Source organism: Syngnathus floridae, chromosome 14 (assembly GCF_059516105.1).
Source record: "Syngnathus floridae isolate MCC-2025c chromosome 14, RoL_Sflo_1.0, whole genome shotgun sequence".
NCBI classification, from domain to species: domain Eukaryota; kingdom Metazoa; phylum Chordata; class Actinopteri; order Syngnathiformes; family Syngnathidae; genus Syngnathus; species Syngnathus floridae.
The window spans coordinates 14,299,047-14,321,297 of NC_142426.1; the positions used below are offsets into that span (position 1 = coordinate 14,299,047).

Genomic DNA, 22,251 nt, shown 5'->3' on the forward strand with positions numbered 1-22,251 from the left:
CTATTTGTAGAGGACTCACAATTACAAGTTACTTGAATCAACACAACTTTATTCACAACAATACATTTTGTACATATTGTGCAATATGGAAATTCATCATTTTATTTGAGAATTTAACCGACTAGAGTCTAATATAGTCACTAGATTTACAATGACTCAATTGAACATGTTCAACAGCGCTCAGACTGAGAGGAGGAGCCTAGGCACATAGCTCCGCCTCTATCAGGTGCCGGATTATTGCAGACCCTAGTCCGCTGTTTCCTCCCTGACGTACAAGCAGACCAACCTCCCCAACAGGACCACGACCCATCCGTTCCAGTTCCTGTTTATAAAATTCGTTATGATTATTTCTTTATTATTGTTTTTTTTTTTTTGTTTTTCGTTTTTTTTACCCGAAGAACAACATTATGATAGGTTTTGAATAATTCCGAGTAAAATAATGCAAAATACTGCTTCTTATTGTCTTACCGGTTCGGTGAGTGTCCTCACAGGCCTCTCCTTGGTAGCCGGGTTTACAGATGCAGCTGCACGATGTACCAGTGAGCACAGGGATACCATTATGCCTGCACGGGGCGCAACGACAAGAGCTGAACTGCTGCTGATACTCATCCAGTCCCATCTGGAGGTTGCTCAGTCTGGCTCCAAATTGATTAGATGCTGTGCTGAGGCGCACAAGCTCATAGATTGGCATGATCTGGCACAATTGCAGAGAGCCATTAAGCAGGCGATTCATTCAACCAAGAGTAACATTTTTTTCAGATCCCTAAAAAACTTTTCTCGATACATCCAGCGAAGCAAATTAGCACAGCTGCAGTATGTTTCAAAACCTACATATTCAGGGGAAGTATTTTGCAAAAGGTGGAGCCCTTACCTCGTGTTCAATGACAGTCGGGTTGTATTTAAGGCTTGCCCCCCACTTGCGATAGGTTTCCGAATCCCTGATGACCAACAAACCACTGCTGGTGTCTGTGTATCCCCCCTTCACCAGCGCAAGGACGTCCTTGATCACAGCGGAACCCTTGTCTGTCACTTTAACCAAAAGTATAAATGGGAACAAAAAATAGTGCATTGATTTATTTTTATTTTTTATAACAAAGCTCAATATCTTTTTTTTACAATCATCAGGTGGTTCAATTAAATGAGACAAAAATGTAGGTCATATGAATTGCAAGGTGTCATAATCACACACTTAAAAATGTCAGTACACATTGCCTCTTGTATTCTTTCTACGTATGTTTTATCTATCAACAGTCCCGTTGCATTCAACCTCTGATGTTGTTTTGTTTGTCGAGCTTTGGCTTTTCCAATCCCCAATGCTTCACTCACCATGTAATAAGGGTCCACCTTTTTTACACAATTCTCCACCCACACTGAGTTTTGCCTGTCCAGTATTTCCAACTGTCATGCTCAAGCCAAGCGAGGCACCGATGCATGAACCAGTCTGTTTCCATTCAAGTTCTGCAAAGGGATACGTACATCATGATGAAAAAAGAGATATGGTGAAATAGTTTCCGGCAAAATGTGTAAACAAGAAGGCCCGCCCTACTTGATTCAGCCATGGCTGTTTTGTTGACCACCACCACATATTCCATGGTTCCTCCCATCACTCCCTCGGTGACATAGTGGGTGCCAAATATGTTGAAGAAGCGCGAATACGTGCCAAAGTCATATCGCTCGGGGAGTTCACTCAGTGACAGGTAGAAATCCTCGTGGAGCATCAGATTATTACTTCTCATCTTGAAGTGACCTGTTTCCACTTTGGACAAAAGCCTGATGAAGCCAAGGTCCTGGCAGCAAAAATTAATCAATTACAATTCATTCAAAATTACAATTCATTAAAAATGGCAATGAATTAAAAGTTAAAATGAATAAAAGAATCAAATGTATTAAACATTAATTCATGTGTTATTTTATAAATTGATATTTGTGAATGTAGGGTGGCTCGGAGGGGCACTGGGTAGCATGTCCGCCTCGCAGTTAGGAGGGTGCGGGTTCGATTCCACCTCCGGTCCTCCCTGTGTGGAGTTTGCATGTTCTCCCCGGGCCCGCGTGGGTTTTCTCCGGGCACTCCGGTTTCCTCCCATATCCCTAAAACATGCTTGGTAGGCCGATTGAGCACTCCAAATTGTCCCTAGGTGTGAGTGCGAGTGCAAATGGTTGTTTGTCTCTGTGTGCTTTGCGATTGGCTGGCAATCGGTTCAGGGTGTCCCCCGCCTACTGCCCGTTGACGGCCGGGATAGGCTCCAGCACGCCCGCGACCCCCGTGGGGACTAAGCGGTTCAGAACATGGATGGATGGATGGATGGATGGATGGATGGATGGATGGATGGATGGATGGATGGATGGATGGATGGATGGATGGATGGATGGATGGATGGATGGATGGATATTTGTGAATGTCGGTGAAATATAAAGCACTGGCTATTACGGTACCTGGCTTTTATACTGTGATATATTCCTCAGAAACTCCGACTCCTTACTTCCACTCAGTCCCACTTCCACATAATAGATGCCGACCGAGACGCCCGCATTGGAGGATCTCATCGTTTTCCTTGCCTTCAACAGGCTCACCACGTTACTGTAATATTCCTGAGTGCCCTCTGATGTAGCCTCTGCCTGCAAAAGATAAACTTGCATTACCAAGTATCGGCCGAGTCCATCTGGCAAGCTGCGCTTCAGAATAAATCACAGTACCACAAAGTGGTAGACGTGGTAGTTGTAAGGTTTTCTGTAGTTTTTCTCATCTTCATTGTAGTGCAGGTTCTCACAGAATGCATCATAGGTGAATTTTCTCCATTCGCCGTTATACACGTATTTGCATTCTCCTCCAAAATACTTTGGGTCCAGTACGTGATTCACAAATTCTCCAGTGAGGGCGTTGTAGCTGAAACAATTTAAGATACAAACGTGGGTTCATTTTGGAAGATAGCATCTTATTATCATTTCTCTGTCATTAGGTACGGCCAAAATAAACAGTCGACTGTATGAAGAAGCAATTATGTGTTTACGAGTCTCGAAACCTCCTCATCCAACTCGACCAGTGTAAAATAACGGTTTTAGGAAATGACTGCACAAAAAATCATTAAGTTGTGTACACTTCAGGGTTTTTCAAAAGATTAACATCTTAGTTTGGAATCACTTGGCTATGTTCTGTAAACAAATTGTAGTAAACAGACTTAAAGACTGGCGCTGATTCTAGTTTTGTTTTCCATTTTTTCAACAGTAAAAATGATCGTTTGATAAGCATCTTAAGTGCCTTGTTTCATTTACTTTATAGCAAGAGTGTCACGAGTGGGCGCCGCTCGGCCGCGCCCCCCTATCTCTCTCCCTGATCACCGGCACCTGGCGCTGGCTCATCAGGAAGTCTATATTAGCGCGACCAGCGCAACTGCAGTTGTCAGCTTGTCTCGTCATGTCCTTGTCCACCTTGACTCCCTGTTTCCTGGTGATTCGGTCCTTGTCTAGTCAGTCCTGCCCCACTTTTGCAGCAGCACCAGCAGTAGCAGTCACCCGCTCCAGAAGCGTCCTGTCATCCAGCCACCCTCACCCAGCGACTCCAGTCTCGCCCGTCCACCGCTCCAAGACTCCATCGTTCACAATAAAGTCTGGTCGCTCTGCACATGGCTGTCCGAGCCTTACAAAGAGTGTTTACCCTTGAGTGCCACGCTCAGCACCGGGAATGGTGAGGAGGGCGGAACACTTGTCATTCCTCTCGTTGAACACTTGACAATCCTCTTCATCTGAAAAATCATCACAGTCTGCCTCTCCGTTACAGCGAAGGGATTGGCCTATACAACGCCCTGCAGTGTACAATCAAAGATGAGGTTTCATTTGTCTAGCAATAAAATAAACTCTCATAATTATTAGACATTGCTTGTGCTTCAACCTGAACTGTTGCCATTGATAGAACTTACCAGTTTCTTTACAGGTGAAGCTCTCCCCACAGTCATCTGGTACCAAACACGGTGCGGTTGTTGTTGGACATGCTAGCGTGTCCCACAGCGTCTCCAAACAAGGCACACCACCAAATTGGGAAGGCTTCTCCAGATATCGGAAACGAAACTTAGACAAATCAAGTTAAGGAGAAATTAAAGAGGTTGTTCGGATTGAGCGACGTCGCATCATGTTTGTGTTCACTTTCAAGATGTCAACAAATAGGATATCAGTAAATCTGCCATTCCGCATTTCGAAACTGTTTAGTCTATTACGAGAGCGTGAGTCATTATTCCTTTTGGACTTCTTTGACCCTTGTCCTAACTGACAAGAAACTGCAAGTAACTTTTAAGCAAACGGACAGAAAAGTCGAACAGCAGCACAGTAAAAGATGATTTGTACCATTTTGTCTGTGCATGAGTTACACGATGTCCATGTTGACCAGGGCCCCGGTTTGCAGTTGACAGGTATTGGCCTGTTTATAGCTCTTACCCGCCGAGCAGTGGTGCTAGGGGGGGGAAAAAAAAATCTTTCCAATCCCATTAGCAATTAGCATGCGCAGACTTCAATCAATTCTCAAGAGAAAATCGCTGTACCTGTTCTGTGTTGACGTCTGTCGCCTGCTGTACGCGTTTGCATTAACGCTGAAACTGATTGAAAGATGCAGCGTGTAGAAATATAGGAGTAAATTAATGACACTGCCCATTCTGACAGCATTGGGTTAATGTTGAAGAGGAAAATGGAACATCACAATACTGTTGTCATAATGGGGTCGTTTTACCAACGCAATCCTGACCAAACAGTGAATCATTGATAAAGAGTAAACAAAAGCTCTTGCAACAGTTGGGAAAGTTTAATCATCTCTTATCAACCACAAAACCCGTGATGATCTATCTTTATTTTCAGCAACTCCGCTGTTTTTGTGACAAATCTGGAGTTATGAATATTTTAGTAAAGCTAAAAAACATGCTCCATTAAAAAAAAGAAAAAAGTGCCTAAAAAGATTCATGTATAAAAATGTGTTTGTGGTTACATTTTGTATGTGAACTGAACTATGTTTAAAATTCTGTACTTATGGTTTCTTTCAGCATGAACGCGCACGTAAGCAGTGACGTAAAGTGCGTACGCGCACCGCAGCAGCGGGACTTTCAAATTGTTTGCACGGTCGTCGTCGTCGTTGATTAGCATTAATACGTCACCTGAAAGTCGTCCCCAGAAAAGCCATCAACGTTCACGCAGATTTTCCATTGCGCAAACGTGATGAACAAAACGAGTTATAATGGAGGAGGTAAGGAAATGTGTTTTGTTGCTTTATTTTCCAAACGCAGCGTAATTTTCATGAGCTGTGCTAGTGAAGGCGAGGAGGCGATCTTAATTCATTGCTTCGTTAATTTGCTGTTGCAGTGTAGTTTTCAATTCTTTTTCTTACTCTATCAACATGCTCCACCGACCAAGATCACCTTAGCATGACCATTATTCCAAATTATCTGTATGTTTGTTGTTGTTTCTGTCATTGAAACCATTTTTTACCTACAATTGAGATTGATCTCAATAAAACGAATTCAACAGTTTACAACATTATACATCAGTACTTTGAAACTAAACATTCTTGATTGAAAATTATTTTGGTCTTGGGTATTGGAAACCATATTCCGTTCACTGTATTTATGATCAATCAATTATTATTTTCTTTCAGGAGAGTCAAATCAGTTTCAAAGCGTTGAGAGCCAAGTTTCAGGAGGAAGCACTTTTTGCTCAGTCCAAAAGCACTCGACCAGCTGTAGCGGAAAAACCCAAAAAGCTTCCTCATGTCGGAGGCCACTGCAGTTCAGTGGTTAGCAGTATCAATATTGCCACAGAAAACAAGACAACTGTGGTTCCCAGAGTTATCTTCAGAAACGAACTGCGAGCTTCTGGGGGAAAGCGGCCGATTCCTTCGACGACGCAACCTACACAGATCTCCCCCTCTTCTCTATCCACAAATGGAGAAAGCACAAAATGGCAGTCCTTCAAAGAACGACACATGCCTCGGGTGCTTCCCGTCCTGTGTTCTAAAGAGCAGAAGATTGATCATCTGACTAAAAAGGAATCGCCACAAGACCAAGAGGTCGTGAAAGAAATGCCACAAATAAAACCCAAGAAGAATCATTTGCTGCTTGCTTTGAAGTCTTCTAGAGTGTCAAAGGTTAGCACAGAAAGCGAAGAGGAACCCACATATGCTGAGTTGACCACCAGATCTTCTAGCGCTCCTGGCGAGCTGCAGACCTCAGATGATGGTATTTGGCTCCAAGGAGAGTAAGTTACCGCAGAGCGCCACCTCGCTAATCCAGATGTCTCAATCATGCCTCCGTTAGGAGAGACCATCATCGACTCTGACAATCGCATTGTTACCACCTTGGAGAGTGCCAGGAGAAAGTTCTCCCGCCGACACATATTGAGTTCCAGCAAATCTAGGAACGTGCCTTCTCCTGACTTTGCGACCAACGAGAGATCATTCCTTTCGCCGTCCATGGACAATGTGGAGCCTGATCTACCGCCACCTCCACCTGTTGGTCTCCCACACCTTGCTTGCATCTCTGCCCGACCATTCTCCAAAGTCAACAACTCTGCTCGAAGTACGTGCGTATATGTCGCAAACATTGTTCTCTAACGGCATGTGTGAACTTGCTCAACGTTTTCCCTTCTCCCAAAGAACCTGCCTTTATGAAGCCGTGTCGCCCAGATAAAGCTGAGCGTCCTTCTGTCACTGCCGACCTTCCCTCCCATTCAACTGTTCAAAAGAATCCACTACCTGACTTGAGGTCACTGGGGCCGAAGCCATTAAAGCCTCCCAGACCGCCATTAGTCGCTCTCAGACATTACCAAAAACCTTCAGTTAATGGTGTGTTAAATTCATCACATTTTTCCCTCCTCGTTTTTGTTCTTTCATATTTGTGGTAAGCGTGGACATCTGCTTAAGTGCGACTATCTTTTTTTCACAGAGGTGTTAAAAGATCTCAGCCCGCAGCCAGCGAATGAAAAGCCAATCTCCAGTGCTGTGCTGGATGCTCCTGTTTTCCCAGACTTTGAGATGGAGCCCACAGAGAGCAAAGCTGCAGATCTTTCCGCATTAAACCTAGAGGTTCTAGATTTGGGAGGCCTCAGCTTTCCACTTCCTGACTGTGGAGTTCCTGAATCCGAGGCCTCGCAATGTGACACGTGTACCTCCGCAGGGGCCAATGAAAGCCCTGTCATCCAACAGCTCAAACTTTGCGCTTTGAACGGAAGAGCTCCTCATGCGGCCAGCTTCCCTGAACCATCAAATCGGTCCATCCGTCATCAGCAAAGTAGCCCAAGTGAGAACGTGAAGGTTCCTCCTACTCCGACCTCTCATGCTGATGAGTCCCACTCTGCCTGGGATGAAACTGAGCTCACTCTCCAAGCAGCCACAACTTCTGAAGCGAGCCACACGCATACAAGGTGAGCGTCTCACACACACACACACACACACACACACACACACACACACACACACACACACACACACACACACACACACACACACACACACTGCTCAAAAAAATTAAAGGAACACTTTGAAAACACATCAGATTTCAATGGTGAAAAAAAAAATTTGGATATTTACACTGATATGGACAGTTTAATGTCAACTTCAGGAGGGTTAAGAAATCGCCTCATGCTCCCAGTCGTGATAATGACTCTGGCTAAAGCCAACACTTGTGGAAAAACCGTTAAAAAAGATCAAGAGGGAGGAACTTGAAATGGCCTCCACCTGCAATATCAGTCCTGTTTTGGGGACCATCTCGTTGTTGCCCCTCTAGTACCCCTGTTGTTCATTCCATCAGCTGATTAACAACCCCCTCTGCCATGTTCCTGACCAAAACCTTATCAGAAAAGTCTCATTGAATTCATGCCATACCCTGATAAACTGTTGCTTTCATTTTTTTGAGCAGTGTATATACATGTGTATATACTATGTATATATAAATTGGACTGTTTGTTTCAGTGACCAAAACTATGAGTGTGACAATGTATATGAAGATGTGGAAAACATCAACAAGTTCTTCTTGTGCCAGAACTCACGCAAGCAGAAAGGCAATCTGAGGAGTGAGATTACTTCCTTTCCCCCCCCCCCATCCCCCCCACACCGAAATAACCCTCGATGAGCTAAACGTAACCTTTTCCTCTTAGATCCATATGCTGACAACAACCTTCCTGCGGTGAGTCTTTTTTTTTTTAAGCCTTTGTCATTTCATTCTTCGCTTTTCCTTGCGCTGCCTGTGCTTGTAAGTATTGACATATTGTTTACCTCAAGAAAGAGGAGGCGGCTCTTCACATTTGGCCACAGAATCCATGGTATGAGCAGTGGTCTTTTAATTGACATGGATTATATCTGCCAGATGGAAGTCCGCCTTTGATTTAGTTTCTCTCACTGTGCTGATCAAAACAGGGGCAGCCCATCAGGAGAACCTTCCTCCCATTCTCACGTCCACAGGTGCTATGTTGCGCAATCCACATTGCAAAATGGAAAACAAGCCTTTGCTGCTGCTCACCAGTCCATTTTTTTCATCCTCAGTAAAGAACGTCAAAGCCCTAGCGTGGCTGACTATAAGGAACTGAAGAAGAGGGAGAAGCAGCGACTGGACAAGGAGAAAAAGGAGCAAAAAGAAAGAGAGAAGAAGGAGAACGAAATGAAAAAGAAGTTCAAAGTAGGTCCGGCTGATATTGGAGTAAAGGTCACTAATTATTTACTGCTGATGAAGAGAAAGCATAAACTGAAGGCTGAGGCAACTTTCGTGTGTTTCTCGAGGTGACGGGCCACGAAGTGCCCATGTACCACGCTAAGGTGATGGTGGCTAGTAAAGTCCGCAAGAATGACCTACCTGTTAAAAGCGGCGACACGGTCAGCATTATTCGTACCACCAACTGCCCGAAGGGAAAATGGTTGGCACGAGATGCAAACCACAAATGTGAGTTGAAATGAACGTCACGTCTCAGCGGACTGTTTTTCTGATTGATTGATTGATTGATTATTGTTTAAGTGGCTGTGCACTGTCTTGGCTTTCACAGATGGCTACATCTCAGTGATGAATGTGGAGCTTAATATCAAGGAGATGTTGGAGCTGGGCAAAAAGGCCCAAGCAGCGGGACGTGGTGGCAACATGGATGGGGACACCATCAGCATTGGAAGCAGGTGCCAAAAAGCATCAGTGCACATCTCTAGCTGACATTTGTAACATTTCTTTTCCTTTTCAGATCCTCAAGCCACCTTGTCGTCACAAGCAGTTGTGAGTATCACAAAAATATGCTAGACGCAAAAAAAAAAATACTATGTACAGATGTTGTTTATGGACAGTGAAGGTCATTACTAAAAAGAGGTTGCTAAAATAAAATAAATAAAAATTCTTCTTCTTCTTAGTAATTCACTATTTAACAGCAAGCATCCAGTTCTTTTCCATCCAAAACATTTATTTTCTCTCAGAGAGGGAAACAAAAATCCCTCCAAATATGTTACTTGTGTTTTGTAAGTGAATATAGACTTGGTGAGTGACAAATCACAGTTGTTTCTATCTTGGGCAAAGATACCTTAAAAGTCCCAAATGACGATCTAAATACTATAATACTCCAGACAAGTCAATTTTGTTTTGTTTGTTTTTATGAAACATTGGCTGGTGGGTCTTGGTTGGTTCTCTGTCAAACCTCAGCTGTCAACTGCTTAATCAAAAGCAATTGTTTTCGCTCAGTCACAGACAGCGAGGAATGGGCCTGTGAAGACGAGATGCTCTCAGCCTGCCAGTAAGTGGGATAATCTTGCCTTTCTCCTTGTTCGTTGAGGAACAAGTGACCAGCACAAACTACTTGCACTTCATCCTTGCAGCATTCCCTATCAGCCCACCTCCATTCCAGAAATGCGTAAGTACATTCAATTCATGTTTTTTTTTTTTTCCCCCCAAGTTTAATGCAAGAACATCAAGTATTTCCCCTCAAGTCGTCCTACAAACGGCAATGTGAGCTTCACTTGTAGTGATGTACAATACAGAGGAAATGCTTTTGATGTGAATGTTCTTGACTCCATCCGTCTTTTCTCGGTTCGTCGTTAGCATTTTTTTATTCTCCTCTCCCCTTCGGTTTTTCTGACAGCATATGACCTTGCTAAGAACCAGCACGGATTGAGTGGTGATACCAACTTTCACCACACTCAGTAAGTCAAATGTGCACATTAATGCAGATGATATAGAAAAGATGTCTTTTGAGAGCAAATTGACATTTTTTTCTGAAATGATTTTTTTGTTTTGTTTTTTTCAAAAAATGTCTGCAGTAATTTTTTTTCGAATGGCAAAAGTTTGAACCTTGCATTAATTTGAAAAAATAAATAGTGAATCAAACCTCAAGCATCATTTCACAACTGATTGTTATTGATACAGGAGCCACTACAGCCAGAATATCAATTACAATTCAGCGTGAATAAAAACAACTATTGTCAGGTCATGGAACATGTTAAGGTGCTTTGTAGCTCTTGGAAATATTTCCTTTTCTTTTTAAGGAGAAGACATGAAGCTCTGCAGAAGCTGGCCATCTTTTTTGAACATGGCAAAGATGAATTTAGTGATGTTCCTGATAGTGGAGCTCCAACCCCGACTAAGTATCTATTATATATCTATTATTTTTTGGTGAAATTACAAACGTGTGTTTTATGTTGTTGGCAATGTGTATTCTGCAACATTTTTCTCTCCGTCTTTCCATTGTGTCTGGATCTCAAGCTCTGATCCACCAAGTAAGTGTTTTCATGGCTCGACTGTTGTCACCACAAGCAATCACTATGAAGGACAATCTGCAAGATTGTTTGAAGTCTTGCATTATCTGAAGACTGAATCTGTCTGACATCACTATACGTTTTCTTTTATCCAGACTTCTTGTGTGCCGTTGAAGAGCTTCCTTACCCGTAAGTAGTGACCTTAAATCGCTAAAGCTAGTTTTTATGGTTGCATAGTCAAGGCTTGGTCATACAGTCTTGCTACTGGTACATTAAATAAGACTATTTTACTTTGACAGTGAACAAGAAGTGGACTTCTCAGAAATGGAACTTCTTCCTCCACCGCCGTTGTATGCGGACAACGACTGAGTAAAACATCTGCTAACATTTGAAACTGTACATTTATCCGAGTATCTGGTGTGACTGCAAACGGAAAGAAAAGCTATCCCTCGCCAATTAAAATAAGCATCCCGAATGAGCTTTATATTCTTTTTACACTTGCTAAGTGGGTGTGGGTGTTTCACTTTGTTTGATGATGCATACATACCACATCTGGTTCACATTTTTTCTTTGGTGTGTTATGTTGTTGCACAATACAAAGCTCACATGCAGAAGATGAATCATGCCTTTTTTTTTTTTTTACAAATGTTTTTCCAATTTTTTATTCAATTTTTTTTTTCTGCGTTAAATTGAATAGTGTAACACCTTCATCATATGTAGTTAGGATAGCAGTCACTGTGGCTGCTTTATTCCCTTGACTTTGAAATTTTACAACATCCAGCCAAAATATTATTGAAAAAAAAAAAAAATCCAATCCCATCTACATATCCTTTCCAAATATAATAATGTTAAGTTTTGATTGAATCTCTCAGAGAGCTGTTATCTCACAATGTGTATTATGGTTGTTTGTGGTGGTGTAGAACGGTACTTTGTTTAATTGAAAGCAAGGCGCTTCTAAAATTGTTGTTACATTTAACAAGAAACCTGCGCTCCATTCACTGCATTTGGAGTATGTAAGAACTAAATGATCTCTGCTCGTGGTCGAATTGTTTGTATTTAAGTTTTAAGCTCATAAAGTTGAGATTGTTTATAGCTTCGGTAACTCATCTGGACAAATACTATGATAATAAAAGTAATGATAACGTTCCACATTGTACAATTCTGTATTTTTCTCTAAAGGTTCTCACTGAAGCTCTTGGGTATATCACGCATATGCATGCAATCGTTTACGAGTAAATTCGTCTCGAGCCCCTCCACCCATCCATCCACCCTCATGGGAGGGACCCAGGTTCCTCATATGTATCAATTGAGAGGGGAGGGGCTGAAGGAGGGGCTCCAGTCCATTCCCTCCTTGGGCAGTTAACTTTGCCAGACTCTCACTGCCTCTCTCAAAGAAACAATTCAAGGATGTCTCAGTGAACGACGACTCGCGATTCAAGATTGCTAGGACGTTAACACCATTATTCTTCACTATACTTCTCGCGAGCAAGACTATTTCACCTGAGGAGAAGGAGAATACAACAAAAAGCATTCCCAGTGATTTGCAATACGAAACAGCTCTTTAAATGCAACGCTGTTTGATTTATGAGAAAAGTATGGCAGCCGAGACGAAGAACGGCGGAACATCTCTGAGCAACTGTAAAGACCACAGCAGGAGAAAATTACTTGTCGGAGTGGACCTCTTCTGTCTCATTTTAGGTAAGGCCTAAATGCACGTTTGAGGGGAAAACATGTCTTACCTGAAGAAACGCTGCCTCTTCCGTAACCTAACGCTCGAATTTAATTGGAAAATTGCAGTTTGTTACAGCCACCACATGGTATAGGTCATTTTACAGCCGTTTATTGTCGAAGTGATTTTTGTCTTTTTTGTTTTTGAGCGTCAAGTACTGAATTAATTGGGTTGAATTGCAGCCCCTTGTACCACGGTCAATTGCAGTTAACTGCCATGACCTACACGAATCTGCCTTTCTGAAAAGCGAAACATTGTTTGTCTCAATGTTGATTCGTCAACTGCAATGCATAAAAAAGAAAAGAATGAATGTTTTCTTATTGTTGGTGTAGTGTTTTTCGAGTATTGATGTCACTGAATCCACCATCACTGTGATATCACGTCTCCAAAATGAAATGACATTCATGAAGCAGTTTTGATTTTGTTTATGTCTGCACAGTACAACACACTTATTGCAACTTGAGTTCACATTTTGTTTTACATGACTTGTCTCTTTTAGGGTTTAGCTCTTTCAAATTGCGAGCAGACGGTAAAACACTTATTAGTTTGATTTCGTTTCTTCTAATCTGCACACACCTGAACGGTACCGCTGCTTTTACTCTTGAGATTTTCCAGAATGCGTCGCATTCCACAAGGTAGGAATTCTCTTGATGATGATCGACATCTGGCATTATATGTATGTTGGTGTGTATTGCGGAGCAATTAAGGGAAATGGTGAAAGGGTCAGCCGTGCCCGTGCGTTTGAGCACGCGTGCGTCTGCGTGGAGGCTGGAATGTTTCTTAGCACTGGTTTTGATGTCAAACAGCTGCAAACACAGACCTCAGGCTGTCATTGTGGCTGAAACACTTCTATTCCCTCGGCAAGCCTCTTAAAGGTGTGTTCCTCTTCACGCCTACATTTTCTCTATTTTTACTCGTTTAATTTCTGACCCCAGTCACCACATGTTTTGAATTTGATGTTCTGCATAGCAGTGATTTTCAAGCCGAGGGTTGTGGACTGCTAGTCAAAAGACATGTTATAATGAGCAATTTGGTGTTTGCTCTGATTGTGGTCAATATAAGTAATCTAAGGGAAATATCTAATATTGTGACTCAGTTCATTTAGTCCCTGTGTGTTTATTCTTCTTGAAAAATACTTACACTAGTTTTTGGTGTATTAGGATCATTTGTCATTATTTTTGTCCCAGGTTGATGCCAATTGAGAACCACCGTGCAGTTAGATTTGTCTTAGGACAGGCCATATTCGACAAAGCTAAAACTGTTGAAACAGCATGGGAAAACGACGGTACAACTTTTGTTCAAACAATATTGTGATAGATTTACAGTAGAAACAATGTTGGTCTGTCTCCAGGGAGGGTAAATCCACATGATTTGTGCTGTGTGAGCGTACCTCCCCACAGAGAAGCTTGTCAACAAACCAGCAGTGTATTTTCTGGCGAGACATGTGGTTTAAAGGGCCACAACCACACGGAGGAAATGGTGGGCCAAAACTGGTAATCAGCACTCCTTCAATTCTCACACTTTGGTTGTAGTTCAAGGAGCACTGTACTCCATGAAGATCACCCACTTATGCACACTAGTCATCAGTGGGTATGCTTTTTCTTTTTCTCAATTGCATTGGGGTTTCCGTCTGCGTCATACAATTGGACCATGACAACTTTGCAAACGAGTCATATTTAAACCACGGAAAGTGTTGCACTAAATCTTAAAAGTCACAAAGTTTTTGAATATCAAATTAATGTCATTTTTTTTGTTAAAGGTACATGAGTAAAAACGAGTACTGTATTTTTCGGACTGTACGTCGCGTTTTTTTCATAGTTTGGGTGGGGGGGCGACTAATACTGAGGAGCGACTTGTATGTGATTTTTTTTTTTTTTACAAATTTTCAAACTTAAAAAAAAAAAGTGGAACCGCTATGTAGCAAGGGATTACTGTAGTTTGAACTGCACGTTACGTCAGCGGCGCGGCGGTTGTTTACATACAGGATAAAGGATTCGATCACGGGATGACAAAGATGACGAAGGGCCCAGCGTACTACCGGCATCATTAGCGGCTTTGTTTGTAAGTGACACGGAAGACAAAGAGTTTGAAGGATTTAATGATTTGGAGTGACGCAGAAGGTTTGAAAAACTATTATGGGTTTTACGCGCGCCCGGTGATACTCTACGGAACTCTCTTTCACCTCCGTGGATGGAAGTCGGGGGCTGGCGCTCGGCCGGGTGGCTGTCCGGGGACGGTGGATGGGGCTCGGACATGTCTTGTACGCACGCTTTTGTCGAATAAATTTCCCCCAAAATGGTATAGGTTATTAAAACTTTAAAAAAGCTTTCTATGTCCAGTCTTTCTTTGTTAATAACTCGCGTGCACACTTCCGTGTTGCTGCGGTACTACTGCTGCGTCACCGGCAATGTTTAGAAAGACATGTTAAAGTATGTTATTCAAACTTTAAAAAGGCTTTCTGTGTACTGTTTTTCTTTGTAAAAAACTCGTGTGCACGTGCGGCTTATAGTCCGGTGCGGCTTATGTAGGAAAAAAACGAAAATATCCCCGAATTTTAGCTGGTGCGGCTTATAGTCTGGTGCGGCTTATAGTGTGGAAATTACGGTACTACATGTGTGAGGGTGTGCGTGTGTTTACCACAAGTGCCTCAGACATGTACACATTTCTGTTCCAGACAGTGAGGAATCCCTCAGCATGGAAAATGTGTGTCTGTTTATTTGAATAGTCACACCTCTTGGTATTTTGGCAAATCCTTTCAAATATGTAGCTACATGGCACAGGACAAACATGAAAGTGTGAGACATGAGAACTGGTGTACAGGTTTTTGATGAGGACATTGTGCCTAATTTTGTTTATTTATATCGGAAAATAATTGAGATGGCACTTGATGTTAAGCGTCGACCAGACAACGTTGGCTTGTCTGTGCTAATGCGAAAAACCTGTTCGCTGACTGTTGTTTTTGCTGGCAGGACGAGGACACAGCCCCCACCACCCCCTTCTCACCCCTGGGCTTTCAAAGTGGGAAGGGGGTAAAGGGAAAATCCCAAGATGCTGCATTCACTGCTGATGTTGCACTGTTTAGATGGATGGATGGATGGATGGATGGAGAGAGAGTTTGCAGAGTTGAGAAAAATCCCCACATGAGTGTCTGGAAAACAGGAGCTGACACGGTCTTGGTGGGATCGGGTTTTTAGTTCTTGACCTCATTTAGGTCTTTCAAAAGCTTTCGATGACAACCGATGATGTCATCCATCTATTTGACGATACTTTCCCTGGGTGGCCTTGTGGTTTGTGTTCAGTGGTTTTTGCATCTTGAATCCAACCCCCGAGAGACGCTCACAAAGATATCGAGATCAGATTAGTTAGTTAATGTTCGGTTGAGATCTGATTGAACATCTAAGGCTGAGTACACTTGTGTGTATTTGTACAGATCCAGAAATTCAAAAGATGAAGCTGATTTGGTTGAGAATGGTTGAAGCTCCCTGTTGAATTTGTTTGAGGAATGTGAAGGAAAACATAAATGTTCATCTCAGTAAATCTTGCTGAATATGAAGGGAAGGCCAGCGCTGTGCAGTTCCCATCAGCCGCAACCGCAAGCCAGGTGGAAGCCCACTCAGCTGTTTGTGTGTGTGTGGATGTTAAGGGGCTCAGAAAGTCAATTGCGTATTGGGTTTGGTTTAACGAAATCGCACCCTCCCTCCCCACTCCACCTTCAGCCACAGGCAACGCTGACCTCTCCACCCGAGCGCTTTTAACCTTCTTAGACAAGCTCGATGAATTATTCAAAGAGTGACTTGAAAGCATCAGTGTCAAGCTAAAGACCTCTTTGAAGAGATTTGAACGTGTTTTCCAAATTTTGTCTGCCTCTCTCTTGTGGGAAAAGTCCTCACTCCGGTTTCAAAAATCGCTCCACTGCTGTCTTTCGGTAACTTGAAGGAGGGGGAAAAAAACCCGCTGCCCAAGTGCTCTCTCTGTTTGTTGTCACCAGATAAATCTCTTGGTTACTTCAACTTGTTAAAGACACTAAATGAATTAGACACATTACGGCCATCTTTACAGTGGACATTTTCAAGTGTCTGCCAAAAGTGGAGAAGTGTTTTGCTCTGGTCATGGAGCAGCAAGTTTTTTTTTTTTTTTCAATTTATTTATTTTTTCATCTTTGTGTCAACCTGAGCTAAGCTGCACAATGATGTAGGTTGCTTTCATTGTCCTATATGATACATTTTGAAAATAGTATCTCCTACCTTCTATGTTTTTCTTCTCAGTGTTCTTTCTTTGAATGATGTACTGATGCAGCTGTTCACTGTGTTGTTTGTCCAACTGCGCAGTGATACTTGTCGCTGTGTTTTTGCACAAATCACCCTTGCCGCCTTACCAGAGAGGATTCTTCTGCAATGACAACAGCATCAGTCTTCACTATAAGAGCAGCACAGTGTCCAACACAGTGCTCACAGCAGTGGGGGTCACTGTGCCTGTGCTCTCAGTAAGTTGTGTTGAGGTGCAGCGGCAGAATGTGGAAGAACATGCATCGGGATGCTCTCAGTTCAAAACGTTGGCTCGTCTCAATAAATCCTTACTCACGTTGACATCATACTTTAGTAATGTTGCCTAAAAATAGAGAACATGCCTGTTATGATACATTGTATGCCTGGTATGATGCTTTAAAGTAAATCAGCGCTCTAATTATTAGGACTATAATATCGTAACCAATTACTATATTAAAACAGTTTTTCTTTAGTGAGTTATCTATGCAATTTATGTATGCTTGGAAGGAATTTAAATTAACACCTAATTAATGGTTGATTAAAAAAAAAAAAAGTCTAGCTCAAAAGCAAAATTCCCAATTCATTCTAACAAAGATGTATAGTTGAGCCACAAAATGGATTGAGTTAGTACAGATGCTGTTCTTCGGTTGCCTCCCGCTCGTGCCAATGACCTCTATAATGTGCATATCATTAACCCAACTCCTCCATCTCCCCCCCACACCTCCCCCCCCCCCCACCCTCTGCTTTCTCCACGTGTTGCTCACTGCATCTTCACGATAGCCGGCCTGCCTTTCTTGGTCATTGAGACCAGCGCTGTTCAGCCTTACCGTAGAGGCTTTTACTGCGACGATGAGTCCATCACGTACCCGGCAAAAAATGGAGACACCATTAGCGACGGTGTGCTTAGTGCTGCTGGCATTCTTATCACCATCCTCTCTGTAAGTCCGTCCCCCCCCCCCCCCCCCACTCACTAATGCCATTATCACCATCATCTCTCAGCCACCCTCACTGCTACTCGCAGCACCTACTGACATGTTATGCTCATTGCATTTTTGTCTTAGAAGTTTTTTTGTCATGATGTTCAAATGTTTTTATATGAAAAGCTGTTTTTGGGAAACGCAGGCACATTCGCAGCACATCTAATGTCAGGAGAAAAATAATTAACTATATAATAATTAAATATAGTGTACATTTTGGACATCACATAAAATGAAATAATCACAAAAGTCACAAGAGAAAAGAGAAAAATAATTAACTATATAATAATTAAATATATAAATTTCTGACATCACAACAAATGAAATAATCACAAGAGTCTCAAAAGACTTCAAATGCACACAGTTCACAAAAACTCAATGACATCCCTTGGCTGACACATCCCACCCAGAAAGAAAACACATTTAGGTTGACGTCTGGAATTGTAGCAAACAACACATAAAGGAGCAAGCAGCTGATATCTTTCCTAACATATTGTACCTTTTTGATGTGATCTGACCTTCCTTTGTGCTGGCTAAAGCAGGAAGCCACAATTTCTAAGTCACTTGTCGTATTCACTCCAGATGGCCAGAGGCCACATCCTTCATAAATACTATGTGCACGTCATTTTTTACAAAGGGAAAAAAAACAGGATCTTTTTAAATAAGCCTCGAATTAGCATCTCGCCCCGGTGATTGTCTTTGCGGTTTCAGCGGCATATTCATGACTCGCTCATGGATCGGGCTCTAAAGGCTCGGATGGTGTGAACTGTTGCGTCTCCCCCCTCAGTAAAGTGTTTCCCAGAATGGGGCCTATTTCTGCGCCCTCTTCAAGAATGTCTGATGAAACGTAGATCCTAACATGAAAACACCCCACCCGACATGCCTCGTGAAACCGGAGCTCTTCTCGAAAGACGGGAAAAACAATCGTGGCCCCCGACGTGCGCCTGCTGGAGTCTGCCCTCCATAATCCGACTTAGCTCAGCATTTCTGATGATTAGAAGCAGCGGTACCTCCCCCACTGCCTCCCATCTTTCCCTTCCACTCTACTGCTCAGTCCTCCTTAAACTTCCTTCCTTACTCCCTGTTGTTTGTATTATTTATTTTTTTCCCCCCTCCTTTCACATTCTCCGGTCTCCTTCCCTATCGTTCGGACCTTTAATCTCAAAACATTGCGCCAAGACTGACTTACTTGTGTGACTGGAAGACAACAACATCGGCGTGGGCCTGAGAAAGGGTTCCTGAGCGTGAACAGCTGTTTTGAGTTAACGCTACCCCCCACCCCAATCTGACTCGCGTGTCTATCATCAGTCCTAGACGTGGGTTTATTTACATTTGTTCAAATGTTATAGGTTCACGTAGGTATGCCCCCTGCGTTGTCGACGTGTTTTCTCAGGTTTGAAAACGCATTCAAACAGAAAGTTGCCCCTTTCAAGAAGTGTAAAAGTTAGAATAGTAGGACAATCACAGTTGAACTCCAAAATTGAGCAAATTCTTAACACTGGACAATTTTCTCTATAGGACTAGTAGAAGTGATCTGTATTCCAATTTTTTTCTTTTTCTTTTTAAAAGTCAGCATTTCAAACATTCTTAACTGTAATCCAAGTATAAACAAATGTGCATAGTAAAACAAGTACTCCTTATCTTCAATGACACTTGGTGCAATGTGAAGGATGTGTTCCACTCATCTGGAGTTGAAACAAATACATATCATTGGCAATAGCATAACAATAAAACATTCAACCGTGACTACGACCTCACAACTGCCGCAGCATCATCCCACAATATTCTAAGTGAGACAGTAGAAATAAAAATTGTGATCCCACTACAGCAATTCTTTTTTTTTAATTTATACAAAGGGGATCTGTCACTCAATTTTGCCGTGTCCCATCAGATCATCATTGGGGAGAGCTACCGGATCTACTTCCTCAACGAGGGCTCCAAGTCATTTGTAGGGAATCCCTACATCTCCGCCCTGTACAAGCAGGTGGGCGTGTTTGTCTTTGGCTGCGCCATCAGTCAGTCTTTCACCGACATCGCCAAAGTGTCGGTGGGCCGCCTGCGCCCGCATTTTCTCGACGTGTGCAAACCCGACTTCACCACTATCAACTGCTCCCTGGGCTACATCACCGACTACCAGTGTCAGGGGCCCGAGAGTAGAGTCCAAGAGGCCAGGTATCGTCATCGTTACTAATAAGCAGGATGGACCAGAATGGTTGGTGAAATGACATTTTTATTGACTGAAACCAACTTCCTCGTTTTCTCCTCAGGAAGTCTTTCTTTTCTGGACACGCCTCCTTTTCCATGTACACCATGCTTTATCTGGTGGTGAGTTACTATTGACTTGAGTTTTTTCCTCAATCGTCCTATTTGTGCATAGCAAGCCATGGAAAAACATTCCAAATAAATAAGTGTTGAATTTGATCATTTCTACAGTTTTACCTTCAGTCTCGTTTCTCCTGGCACGGAGCCCGGTTGCTGCGCCCACTGACCCAGTTCACCCTCATCATGATGTCCTTCTACACCGGCCTGTCCCGCGTCTCTGATCACAAGCATCACCCCACTGATGTTTTGGCTGGTTTCGTTCAGGGTGCGCTGGTGGCCTACTGCATTGTGAGTGCCCCCCCCCCAAAAAAAATATATATATACGTATGTATAAAATATGTATGTGTTTGTGCGAGTCCTTGTCATCAGATAAGTAACTGAAATAGTAATCGGAAAAAGGTGAGACGACAACAAATCGAATTAATCGCCTCGTATTTTAATAATCAAGTAATGCATGATCAAGATAATGAGACAAAAATCACTGACTTATTTATTTTTTTTTGCTCTCCAGGTGTTCTTCGTCTCAGATCTGTTCAAGGCCAAAGGGAGACGTTGCGCCTTATCTCTGACTCCTGTGAAGATAGACCTCGTCCCTCCAGCAGACATCAGAGAGAGGAGCAATCATCTCATCATGGCATAGCAAGCCCTGCAAACAGTCCATTCAGAAATCACTATGACAGACACTGGCCCCGCAAACTGGGACTAAATGAACTCGAACAGTGTGTGGAGGAAGTAGAAGATTCCCTAAGATGAGAAAAGGCTGCAGGAAAAGCAAACGGAAACCTGCACATGTTTGCTGGGTGTCATTGCAGAATTCCATGTTGCAAGAGAGAGGAATGATCAGCCTCCTTCTTTGTGAAAGACATCATCTTGGAGTTGGAGGCCGCCTCCCACTGTCAAGGTTGTTCCATGTGCACGGGGTGAGGAATAGCAGCTGCATCCAGCATGCAAGCAATTATCCTGCCACTCACTCGCTGTGTGGCCCATTCCAGTTTAAAAACAAATTCCTTGAGTTTAGGAAGGATGCTGCATTACTCTTTCTATTTTAATCGTCAATATGCAAATTGTAAAGGAACGTTTGATTTCTAGCACTGTTAGCTAAACACATTAACGGCCGTTACCACTTGAATGACCTGAAGTGAAGCTTTTGAAAAGCTTTGTAAACGTTTAGTGTTGATGTTTGTGATTTGGTATCAAAAGTGCACATGAGAGTGTGTGTGTCGGGGGGGGGGGGGGGCACATGTACATTAGATGTGGGTCTCATTCTGCTGGCTCGGATGAGTCCCCCAACTGAGCCGTTTAATGAAAATGACTGACGTCAGAGAGAGAGAGAGTGTGTGTGTGTGCGTGCGTGCGTGCGAGAATATTTGTGAGTGTGTCTGGATGCTTCCCTGTCTCCATATGGCGTCTATATGTGTTCTCACGTTTACAGCCTGACGGAATACCTGTTGGTGGAGACGTAGCACTGTGGAAAACAAGCGTCACATGCCGCGCACATACTAAAAGTGTTGCTAATCCGAGTGATGATTCACATCCCTGACAAATCCTGTGACAACATAATGTGTTTTATTTTACACAGGCATTTATGTACTCATTGACAGACGGGGTACTGTTTAGAACAGGTACCAAAGCACAACTTCACTAAACAAATGATTTTATAAGGATTTGGCACGTTGTAAAGCACCTCGTAAAACTCATCGTGATGAGTTTCTGCTTCCTATTGGATTGTTACATTGGCTTTTGACACATTTAAAGAGGTTTTCATGCAATTTTTTGTTGTTGTAATAGAAAATAAGACTTTTTTTGGACAACTTTGAACCACTGATTGGAAGCTTCATTAAACCAGTTCTACTTGTGATTGTCTTGAAGAGCTATAGTGCTATAGCTACGTATGTTCAGTATGTTACATTGTATCAAAAGTGTATGTCAGTGTGCCTGTTGTGGAAAATCATCACTAGGACTTTGTGTCTACACCTGTGTAAATGTTTGACATGCTGCTTAAAGAGGGGAGCGTCATTGTTCATAAAGAGGGCTTCAAAAAACGTCAGTACATTTCTGTTTAAAGTGCCGCACAGTATTTTTGTTTCAAGTGCCTCACAGTATTTTTGTATTGCCAACGTTCAGTTGTTGTGTGACACAACACCATGTAAAAGTGTCTTGAATAAAATACGCAAAAATCGAGCCATTTTCGTTATTTTTAACACAAGATTTCATAGGTGGAAACACGGAATGTTTGGTTTTCATGCAGTAATTCAGTAGTGCGCCAACTTT

At 42.6% G+C, this 22,251-nt stretch overlaps 3 protein-coding genes across 4 annotated transcripts; 2 read left to right on the top strand and 1 right to left on the bottom strand.

Annotated features, from left to right (window-relative positions):
• Positions 1–32: 32 nt before the first annotated feature.
• On the bottom strand, positions 33–4,706 carry c8a (complement C8 alpha chain). Its single transcript, XM_088397068.1, has 11 exons — positions 4,530–4,706; positions 4,336–4,441; positions 3,915–4,062; positions 3,653–3,800; positions 2,695–2,884; positions 2,434–2,616; positions 1,547–1,787; positions 1,327–1,458; positions 872–1,029; positions 469–694; positions 33–322 (listed from the first exon to the last, which is right to left on the bottom strand). Exons 1-11 carry the CDS (start codon positions 4,637–4,639, stop codon positions 171–173), a joined length of 1,794 nt encoding a protein of 597 aa, XP_088253194.1. The 5' UTR covers positions 4,640–4,706; the 3' UTR covers positions 33–170.
• Positions 4,707–5,042: 336 nt separating this feature from the next.
• On the top strand, positions 5,043–11,833 carry LOC148387984 (uncharacterized). Its single transcript, XM_088397067.1, has 20 exons — positions 5,043–5,221; positions 5,630–6,209; positions 6,288–6,548; positions 6,626–6,814; positions 6,915–7,392; positions 7,940–8,040; positions 8,125–8,153; positions 8,249–8,289; positions 8,384–8,428; positions 8,510–8,642; positions 8,744–8,903; positions 9,004–9,127; positions 9,190–9,221; positions 9,678–9,729; positions 9,812–9,846; positions 10,075–10,135; positions 10,478–10,576; positions 10,695–10,708; positions 10,843–10,876; positions 10,987–11,833. The coding sequence occupies exons 1-20, from the start codon at positions 5,213–5,215 to the stop codon at positions 11,054–11,056; spliced, it is 2,547 nt and encodes an 848-aa protein (XP_088253193.1). The 5' UTR covers positions 5,043–5,212; the 3' UTR covers positions 11,057–11,833.
• Positions 11,834–12,032: 199 nt separating this feature from the next.
• On the top strand, positions 12,033–22,161 carry LOC148387985 (phospholipid phosphatase 3-like). 2 transcript variants are annotated; one of them, XM_088396806.1, is made up of 6 exons: positions 12,033–12,385; positions 17,462–17,619; positions 19,550–19,830; positions 19,926–19,983; positions 20,092–20,268; positions 20,492–22,161. In XM_088396806.1, exons 1-6 carry the CDS (start codon positions 12,253–12,255, stop codon positions 20,618–20,620), a joined length of 936 nt encoding a protein of 311 aa, XP_088252932.1. In that variant the 5' UTR covers positions 12,033–12,252; the 3' UTR covers positions 20,621–22,161. The 2 variants fall into 2 exon arrangements, with proteins under 2 accessions (XP_088252932.1, XP_088252933.1); XM_088396807.1 differs by lacking the exon at positions 17,462–17,619 and adding an exon at positions 16,745–16,899 and having other exon boundaries at positions 12,036–12,385.
• The last annotated feature ends 90 nt before the right edge of the window (positions 22,162–22,251 follow it).